At 55.4% G+C, this 10,228-nt stretch overlaps 1 protein-coding gene across 1 annotated transcript in view; it reads left to right on the top strand.

The window, feature by feature from the left end:
- CORO1C (coronin 1C) overlaps nucleotides 1–2,859 on the top strand; it is a 53,508-nt gene extending 50,649 nt beyond the window's left edge. Inside the window, exons 7-9 of the mRNA XM_045296683.1 lie at nucleotides 815–872; nucleotides 967–1,212; nucleotides 1,840–2,859. Of these exons, the coding sequence (XP_045152618.1) occupies nucleotides 815–872; nucleotides 967–1,212; nucleotides 1,840–1,959 (424 nt within the window). The 3' untranslated portion in view covers nucleotides 1,960–2,859. The remainder of the gene's footprint in view (nucleotides 1–814; nucleotides 873–966; nucleotides 1,213–1,839) is intronic.
- Nucleotides 2,860–10,228: the final 7,369 nt, after the last annotated feature.

The following is a 10,228-nucleotide window of genomic DNA, read 5'->3' as shown; positions in this document are numbered from 1 at the left end:
AGCTGTACACAGTGGGGCAACACACGTGTAAGCTCCAGGCCGTTTGCACTCCATTCACGCCCCAGTTGAGGCCCTTAAGCGTCATTTGGATGTCGGAGGTTTGAAATAGTAGTAGCTCGTCTCCTTTGGGCTCGTGAATGCAGAGACCACCTCTGCTGACGTCTCTCCGAGTTCCTGCCACCCAATCTGGTGGGCTGGCCAGAGGGCTGCCCTCTGCTGCCGGGAGCCCCGAGTGAGAACTCTTGATTGTTCCCTATTCTGACCAAGAAAAGGTGCACAGGGCCCTGTCAGCGGCTTCTTAAGAACCCATTGTCTCGGTGCTGGTGGTTGTAGGGCGCAGAAGGAAGAACCAGTCTCCCTTTCCCTCAAATCAGAAAGCTGTGAGTCCCTCTCATGTTTCTGTACAAACCCTTTTACTGCTTCTGGAAGTTGGCATTCGGGCCACATTTTTGGGTCAATTCCCATTTTCCTTGAGTTTGGTGCACAGGGCAATTTCCTTAAATGACAGTGCTTTCCCTCCCGGGCTTGTTTGCCGTTGTTGAAACATCGTGTCCGCCCCTGGAAGTGCTGGCCTCCAGGCCACAGAGGCTGTCTGGCCTGCCGGTGTTCGCGCCCGCTGTAGTCTTTCCACCCTTGAGTCACCTTGGCTGCTATGACTGTCTCTGCCACAAATGATTGGGGTCTGCCACGGGTGACGCTCTGGCTCTGTGCCCCAGGGTGGTGAGCTGAGGTGGCAGGCAGGCATGTACACAGCACTGAGGTGACCCCTCCTGATCTCACTTAATGCAACTCTGCCTTGGTTTCCCCATCGAAGGTTCTTCAAACTCCATGAGAGAAAGTGCGAGCCCATTATCATGACAGTTCCCAGAAAGGTGAGTGCCCAGCTCTCTCGGTCATTCCGGTTCAAGTACAAGTCCAGGCCCCTCTTCTTCATGACCTAAGGGCTCCCCACAACCTCCCTTGCAGTCGGACCTGTTCCAGGACGACCTGTACCCAGACACGGCAGGGCCGGAAGCGGCGCTGGAGGCTGAAGAGTGGTTTGAGGGGAAGAACGCCGACCCGATCCTCATCTCCCTGAAGCACGGCTACATTCCAGGCAAGAACAGGGACCTCAAGGTGGTCAAGAAGAACATTCTGGACAGCAAGCCCACAGCGAACAAGAAGTGCGACCTGATCAATGTTCCCAAGAAAGCCGCAGAGACAGCCAGCGTGGTAAGCACCTGAGGGAAGTGCCAGCCGGCCTTGTCCCCTTGAAAGCCCTCTCCTGCCTGGGGCATCAGCTGTGGGCAGGCTGTGACGGACGGTGGGGTTTCCGGAAGTGGCGATGCATTCAGCGTAGGTGCTGAAGCCCAAGCTGCCCTTGGTCACCCGGCACAGTGGCACAGGCCACTCGTTGGCTTTATTAGCTCCGTTTACTGATCAAAAGCACAGGAGGTGGCTGTTCCCACCTGCCTCTCAGCAGGCATTGGAGCCTCCTGGCTTTTTCCCGTCGTGCCCTAAAGACAAACCCATCTTTGATTTTGGGGGTGGGGGGCGATACAACATCATGAGGGGCGGGGGGCCCCTGATGCTGAGAAGCGTAGAGTCAGCTGGAGATGGGGCCAGACAGGATCGGGGACTCCTGGGAGGGAGCCTACTCTGGCCGCTGGAAGGAGTCCCCCCTTCTCCCATCACATGGGCCCCCTCCCGGTCAGGCTGAGCCATGGCAGGTGGCCTGGGTGGAGGGCCGCCTGGGTGCCAAGGCCTTGCCTTAGCAGCTCTCCGCGATGCGGAGCTGCGCACGGATCTTGACAGACGTCCTTCCTTCCACCCCGCCCTCCCGTTTGTGTGTTTTCTTAGCAAAACGACGCCAAGCTGGATGAGATTTTGAAAGAGATCAAATCTATAAAAGACACAATCTGCAATCAAGACGAGCGCATTTCCAAGTTAGAACAGCAGATGGCGAAGATGGCGGCCTGAGGGCCCTGCCCGCCGCCCGCCCTGCTCAGGAGCAAGGGCCGGCACCCGCGGCTGGTGGTGGGTGTGCTCCATGGGAGGGCGGGTGGCACTGCTCTGGAGACGCCACCTCAGACCCGTTGACCAGCTGGGAGGCCGCATTCCCGTGAGAGCCCCGAGCGCAGGAACAGACGGTGACTTCAAAGCCAAGCTCGGCCTCAAAAGCTTTTTTGATGTTCTAAGTGTTACGTGACTTGTTGAACTTCTAAAAATCCAAAAAAGAAAAAAAAAAGTGCTACTTTAAAACAAAAAGAAATCCCATATTCTGAAATTTTAGACAACAAACCAAGTCTGATCCAGTGTCGTGCCCAAGTACCTTTTTTTTTTAAATGAATAGGGACCAAGGCCACATTCTTTTTTATATTTCTTCCTGTCTCTCTCGCTCTTTTTTTTTACTATTGCCAAAACCAAAAGTAGCTTCCCAACCCCTTTGTAGGTTGCTACTTTGCAGTATTTGTGTGTGATCTCCCTTTTTTCCCCCTTTAATTTGAAAGGGACAGCACTGTGTATGTTTTTAAACTAAATGGAGATACTATTTTGTATAAATGTTCTTCTGAGAACAATCAGAGCAGTAGCCACGTCGTGCTGGCTCCCTGCCAGCACCAGCCTGGTCACCTTCACGTCTGAACATGTGGCAGACGTGAGAAGTCACAGTGGGTCGATAGCCCACCCCTCTCTTCTCTGAGTACTCTGATCACAGATGTTCGGATCCTGTCGTCTGCCTGGCCTCGTCTCTTTCTCTCTCCTTCCCTCTCTCTCCTTCTCTCCCCCTCCTCCCTCCCTGAAATTGAGTGGCCGTATTGGAATGGAATTTTGCTTCTTGGGCATCCTGTATTTCGGATGATTATAACCTGCCCTAAATTAGCACGTGTTCTTGAAGTTTTGTTACACGCAAAGGAGACTGCTTGCTTCTGTCCTGTCGAACCTTGTGTTTCAGGTTCTGGCCGATACTTGACAAGGGTGCCTGGGACCAAACATGGGCCTGGTATCCGGTGTCCCTCCTTGCCCGTTTCAGCAGCTGACCTCCCTCTTGAGGGCAGTGGTGGGGCTCTAAGGCTGCCACGCCTGTCCCGGGAGACGATCCTACTGCCCTGGGGAGGAAGTGGCTCTCCCTTCACCCACAAAGCCCTGAGTTCTGTCCTCTGCCTCACAGAGGAGAGGGGACGTGTCTCAGAATCTGCGGAGCTTCCACGATTTGTCCTGGGAACGTGCAGAACCCGCTTGGCTGCAGAACCTGTCTCAGGGTTCCCTGCAGTTAGCCCTCCCTCCCTGCCTGCCAGCCCTTTCACCCCTGAGAAGAGGAGGCCAGACTGTGCCGCCGGGTATCGAGACCGGGTGGATAGCCTGCGAAGAAACAAGATGCGCGGCGCACAGGCCCTAGCTACGCTTTGAGCTCATCAGCAAACATATCCCTTGGTGCCACTGCCCAAAGGCTCCAAGCCGAGGACCAGAACGCAAATGAGCTCTGGCCGCCGGGCCCTTTGGGTCGACTAAACAGCCAGTTTCTGACTCTTGTACTGCGTCCGGGAGAAGCAAGCTGTCAAAAAGGGCTGAGCCATCAAACGAGAAATGTCTAGTGCCACGGGGACCATGAAGGGACTCTTTAGCACACACGTGCTGAGCTAGGGACTGGGCTGGCTGGAAGCGTGTTCAGGGTATCCAGGGTGCAGGGGTGGGGTGGGGGTGGGGAGGAATAGGTGCTGGACAGGGCCCAGCCAAGCCGGCTTCGTGTCAGCATAGAGCAGCTTAGGTCCCTAGTCCTTGACCGCTGTCGACACTGCCCCGGGCATCGGGACATCGGTGCGGTTGCGTGTGCGTGTGTGTGTCCATTGCTGAGGTGGGTGACGTGGTGTGGAGAAAAGAGTAGTTAGGGTGACTTCTGTTCAGACCCGTTGCTGAAGACCCAGGAAGCGACGTGAGGTGCTGACGTCAAAGGCATATGCAGTGAAGGAGCCGGTGGGGGCCTGCCTGAGGAAGGTGACTGCTGAAGGAGAAGGCGGAGGAGGAGGATCGTCACCCTTGTCTCAGGGGTTAGCCCGTGAGATATTTAATGAATGGATGTCTGGGGAGACTCAGATGAATCACTGCCTGGAGCATTATGGGTTGACCCCCCCTCCCTTCCCTGTTTTGTCTTGTGTGTGTGTTTAAAGCCGTGCTATCCCAGAGGAGAACCAGTGACTGACTCCCAGATCGGCTCTTATAGAGCGACCACCCTTAAGCTGTCAAAACACTTGCTTCCATCCTCAAAGATAAAAATCATTGATTACAAAAAAACACAACTGTGTGTGGGTGTTTCTTTCACACCCAGCGCGCCGCCAGGTAGCCTGCCCTTCAGGCCCGTGACTCAGCGAAGCTGGCCTGGCCAGGCGGCCCTTTCCGCTCTGAGGGTAAGTACAAAGGAAGTGGGGGCTGGGAGCAGAGCCCTGAAGCAGACGTTGCTGTCTCCCACCCTCACCAAGGCAGCAGCCCCCTAATGCGGCTCATCTTGAAAGGGGGATGATTATTTCCTAGAAAGGAGAAGATGGGGGAAGACCCCCACAGGTTTCCCCCTCACCCCCAAGGCGTCCATCACCACCAGGGTGCCTGCTGGAGCCTTTCTGCACCCCTGCAGGCATAATTTGCACGGCTCCTGGCTTGCTGCGACTTTCATTCTAGCATAAGGTGCAGGGTAGCTTGGGTGGCATGGCCCCGCTGTGGCCCCTTTGTGCATTGAGATAATGTCTCGGGACCTGGTGCTCCTCATGGCTTGGCGCTTCTAAAGGTGCACACCCGATGAACGCTTGCCATGAAGCACCCCCACACACACCTCCACCACCCTCCCCTCCAAATATTGTAGTCAGCAGGACAACGGCATTGGCGGCCAGCTTCCTGGTCTGCCTGTGGGCACAGGAAGCAGACGCCAGCGGGTGGCTCCTCTGGACCTGAGGGGGCCAGAGTCAGGGCTGAGCCGCGTGGAGCTGGTGTGTTTACAACTGACTTGCCTTCTGGCCTCAGCTCCCTTGACCCTGTGCCAGGAGATAGGAAGGCCACCATGCCAGCCCCTGCCAGACCTAGGTCTAGAGAGAACTTGAATTTAAAAAAAAGACTTCCTTTGCTATACTTGGCATCCTGCGTCCAGAAAACCTTTCTGTTGCTTCTTCAGAGACTGTTACCCCTAAGAGGCCTTTTCCTGTGGTCACGTGGAGACATTCACAGACTCGCCGCCGGCATGCGCCTCCCATCTGGCTGTCCCCGACGGTCAGACTGTGAGACTCTTCAAAGAAGGTGGGCGAGCGGCGGGGAAGGGCCCATGAGAGCCTACACAGATCAGGACCACCTTCCTAGTCCTCCTGGTGTATCCAGAGGCTTAAGTGTTCTTTCTTCTTGACACGCAGGGTCCCCACCGCTGGGAATTTGATGCCATGGGGAAGTGGGTGATGTCCCTTTCCGGGGAGGTGGAAGGAGTCTGCTGTGAGCCCCTAGCCATAGTGTGCTTTGAAGAAGCTGGCCCAGCTGGAAGTTTCTGGAAAGGCGGGATGGGAGGTGGGAGTCGTCTTAGTTCCTGGGTGGAACTATGGGGGGACAGCCCCCAGCGAGTTCAAATGGGGGGTTTGGGTGAGGACCCCAGCTCCTGTGTCAGACTTCCCAGGAAAGGACCTTCCGGAGCCTCTCCAGCCCGGCCCCCGGTGAGCCTGGGCCTCAGCAGACAATGAAGCCAAAGGAGTCCACTGTTGGCTGTTCCGTCAAGACGGGGTAGACACAGGAAGCCCGAGGGACCGTTCCTTTTGGGGACCAGCACTGCACCCTTCAGTTTGTTTAGATTGGACGTTTCTTCAGACAGATGTCAAAGACGTGGATGAAAGGGTGGCCTGGCGGGTTTGGGGAACACTAGGGAGATAGGACCCTGGCAAGGGCCCAGTGGGCAGTTGTGGGCATGGACACGGCTCTGGGCGGTTTAGAAGGGCAAGAGTCAAGCAGTTCACTTGACTGGCCCAATGCTACCCATGTGCTGGGGCCTCGAACAGCAATCTCATTCCTGCCTCTCCTCGGTCACCCTGCCGGCTGCCTTAGCGGAGAAGATTCCAGTCTTCGCTAAGGGCCATACCTCAGTGTAAAGAACGCAGAAATCCTCATAACTGCAGTAGACAGCATCATGATCCACAGAAAAGATTGAGGTCGTTGGGTTTCATTGTCCAATGTCCAGGGAGACAGCAGGAAATCAAACGCAGATTGGATAAATCTGCCGCTAACCACACCCCCAGCCCCACAGCCGGCAGATTGATTCCAGCTGAAGCTGAATCTTCACGGAGCAGAAAGCCTCGTCTTTCTCCTATGGCTCGGCAGGTGGGTTTGAATTGCCCACCTTGTGGTGAGCTGTCGGATGCTAGCCACAGGCAAGCGCACCTGACCCCAGCCTTGATGTTTTGCACCACCTTAGGCATGCGGAAGCTGGACAATGACCAAGGAAGATAAGGGGAAGAGTTGACGCATTTCAATTAAGATGTTGATGAATATCAAATAGGCCCTGGACTTGCAGAAGGACAAACCGATCTGTGTTGGGAAAAGCATGGCCGAAAGACTTCCTGAGAAGCAAGGTTGGTGAGACTGAGTCTCGTGTCCTTAGGACACGTCGCAGGAGAGACCGGTCCATAGAGAAGGGGCATCAGGCTTGGTAAAGTAGAGGGTCCATGACGAAGAGGGAGGCCCTTGACGAGATGGCTGGACACAGTGGCCTCAAAGGTAACGATCAGGATGGCTTAGGGCGGGGCCGTGGTTGGTTCTGTGGTACATCAGGTTGCCATTAGTCGAGGTCCCCTGACGACAATCCTGGTGAGAAACAGAAGCAGCCATGGGGTTCTAACTACTGGGAGGGGGGGTGGGGGGAGGCTGAAGGCCGGGCACAGAACAGGACAAATGCCAGATGCCACGAGCCTGCCTTCCCTCGGGGCTCTGGGGTCCCCAACCCTGGGATGTCTCCTAATCTAATCGCCTCATCCCATTAGACAGCCTCTCCTCACCCCGGTTTTCATGGGTTCGGAAACCCACCGGCACCACAGAGTGTGTGATCCCAGAGAAGAGGGTAGCCGCACAGGTTGACCAAACTGGAAAGGGGATGGTTCCAGACCCTGAGGCCCGCCCCCCACCCCACCCCCGCCCCCCAGCACTTCAGCAACAAAATCCAAGCTCCCAGCTAGAATGATGAGCTCTGAGAACGAGGAAGTTGGCGCAAGCTTATTTCCCTTCCGAGGTAGCGTGTGGGCTGGAGGAGCTAGGCAAGGCAAGGTCGTGGTTACACCCTCCTGGGATGCTACCTGGCCCCCAACTGCCTTGAGACTGCCACAAAATGCCACGTCATCCCATGTGGGCAGCCACCAGACACCCCAGCTCGGCGGGGGGCGAGGAGGGCTCTCTGCTCCACTCTCTCCAACCCTTGGCTCCCTTGTTCCCTTCCACCGCAGTGTTTCCTAGAAGCAAAGCTGGCTGGGTCTCTGGGAAACACACTCCCTCGATCCTGCCCGCCTCCCCGTCCATCCCCCTGATGCCATCCTCCGGGGCCCCTGTCCCCTAGCCTGTGGTGCAGCCCACAAGGGACGGATGGCTTGACATTCTCAAGTGGTTGGGAACACTCATTTGTAACACGCGAAGGTGCACATTTCAGTGTCCCTTCAATGGAAGGTCATTGTCACGGCCGAAGTCTGGAAGAAGGATGGGGCCCTCGACCCCGGAGTCAGGAGTACAGTCTCAGGGGCCCTCTCCTCCAGGGGTGCTGTGAGTCAGCATGGGCTAGGTGCATGGCTGCTCGGCACTGGCAGGGCAGAAGAGTGACAAAGCCCGTGGGCCCCACCACGCCACAGACTCACTCCGCCTTTTTAAGAAAGGAAGTATCGTAAGCAAACGTGGTGAAGAAAGCTGATGGTGGCCGGCTATCAAAAGAGATCGCGTCTGGGGTCTTAAAGGCTTGAAGGTAAACAAGCAGCCATCTAACTCAGACGCAACAAAGCCCACATGGAAGAAGCACACCAGCCTGTGCAATCACGAGGTGTCGAAGAGATCAGGCATCAAAGAACAAAAAATATTGTGAGTGAGGGGGAGTGCAGACTGGGGACCCAAGACCCATCTGTAGGCAACTAGACATTCTCTTACAGAAGGTTCTCTGAGGAGAAGGGCCAGCCAGGGTTCAGTGTAGCAAAGATGAAACATACAATTTTCCTCTAGTTCCTAATGCTTCCCCCATCATGATCCCAATTCTGCTTTAAAAATCTGGCTGGACCAGAGGATGTACACTGTACAAATAGGAACTGGAAATCCAAGGAATCCAGGGCGGATGATCCCTTCAGGATCAGTGGTAAAAGTGGTGATACTGGGAGGCTGGAGGTAGGGTGGGGTGAAAAGGGGGAACCGATTACAAGGATCTACATATAACTTCCTCCCTCGGAGATGGACAACAGAAAAGTGGGTGAAGGGAGACGTCAGACAATGTAAGATATGGCAAAATGATAATTTATAAATTATCAAGGTTCATGAGGGAGGGAGAAAAGTATCTGATACCAAAGGCTCAAGCAGAAAGCAAATGTTTTGAGAATGATGGTGGTAACAAACGTACAAATGTGCTTGACACAATGGATGGATTGTGATAAAGGGCTGTACGAGCCCCCAATAAAATGATTTTAAAAAGAAGGGAAAAAAGTTGTAAAGGGAAAAAAAAGAAAGGAAACGTGCCGACCCTGGGGCCAAGCCTTGGAATGGCCTAAGGCTTTGCCCTCCATCTCTCTGCCTGTGTCCTGGCCACCTCCCCCTGCCACCCCTCCACTCTGCATGCCTCACCCCTTCACCTGAACTGTATTCCACTTCCTGAGTGTCTAACCTGCTCCCCCCACACCTCATCCCTGCCAGCTCTGGCTCCCCCACCCTCAATGTAAGCTCTAGGGTCTGGCGCCCTGTGCCAGGAAGTCTCTGGAGAGGGAATGATGGGAAATCAGGGCCTTAGCGGCAATAAGGACACCTGTTAGGTTGTCCACACCGGAGCCCTTTGCTTCCAAGTCCGGGCAGGCCCCTGACCACAGGGCATCAGCTCCAGGACGAAGACCCCCACACTTCTGCAGTGAGCCCAGCAGGTCACTTTGAGGTGTGTGAACTTGAGTCTGCCTTCACAGGGTGGGCCGGGGTGCCAGGGGGAGCCCACCAACGGGCCTGGAAAAGCCAAGCAGTGTGCAGTGGAGGTGGAGGGGTGGGAGCTTCTACCTACCTATGTGATTCACACCTAAGGGCCTTTCTGACCTGAAATCCAACTTCTAGTTCAGCTGGTTGGATTGAATTTGTGTTTCCTCATATGCTATCTCCTACAGCTCAGGAAGCCAGAGCTCCGGGGTCCAGGCCAGGCTTTCCTCTAAGGAAAGTCTCCCAGTCTGCACCAGGGTGCTAGGCAACCTCCCTGGTGTCTGCCCTGCGTTGGCCAGTCCAGTGGACTCTGGAGCCCTGCCATTCAAAGTGGCAGCCAAGGCCCGGGGTGCATATGAAACCCTCTAGCTCTTCCCTTTTGAGAAGGGGAACTGAGTCTTGGACACAGCAGGCCCCCAAAGCACCAATTCCCCTTTAGAAACTCAACCCAAACTCACTGTCATGTTATCGCTTCCCTCTCAGCAACCCTACAGAACGGGGGGAACCGCCCCTGTGGGTTTCCCAGACTCCATCTTCAAGGGCCTTATCTTTATCCAGAGGAGCACGTGGTGTGTTCAAACCATCGGCCTTGTGGTTAGCTAGCTACCCAACGTGTCACCAGCCCTCTATGCCACCAGGGCTCTCTCCCCGCCCCCGCCCCCCTTTAGGTGCATAGCCTGGGAACTGCCCATAGAATCAAAGAGGGCTCAGTGCACGGAAGGGCGAGTGGGCATGACTGCCCCAGTGCCCGGGCAGGCCCTTTTGCGCAAGGCGCGTCTTCGCTGAGAGATGTTGCTTTCGTTTGAGCAAAGGGATTCATGGCGTATGAACAAAACCCACAGTCTTGGAGAAACAGGCCAAGATCTCCTCACTGGAGGGCCCTGCGGGACCTGGTCCTGGTCCTGGTCTGGCTTGAGGGCAGCCTGCAGCCCTGACAGTGAGTGAGTCAAAGGTTTGGGTTTTCCAATGACCTTCCACGTGTGCAGTCTATCGTTTAGGTCAAAGGGGGAGAGACTTCCTATCAATCGATCATCCCTGCCCAACGTAAGCCCGACCCCACTGCCAACAAGTTCATGCCTATTCATGGCGACCCTGT

This window comes from Echinops telfairi, unplaced genomic scaffold (genome assembly GCF_000313985.2).
Source record: "Echinops telfairi isolate 266 unplaced genomic scaffold, ASM31398v2 ScPeMD7_7412;HRSCAF=8450, whole genome shotgun sequence".
NCBI classification, from domain to species: domain Eukaryota; kingdom Metazoa; phylum Chordata; class Mammalia; order Afrosoricida; family Tenrecidae; genus Echinops; species Echinops telfairi.
This window is presented reverse-complemented; position numbering and strand designations above follow the sequence as displayed.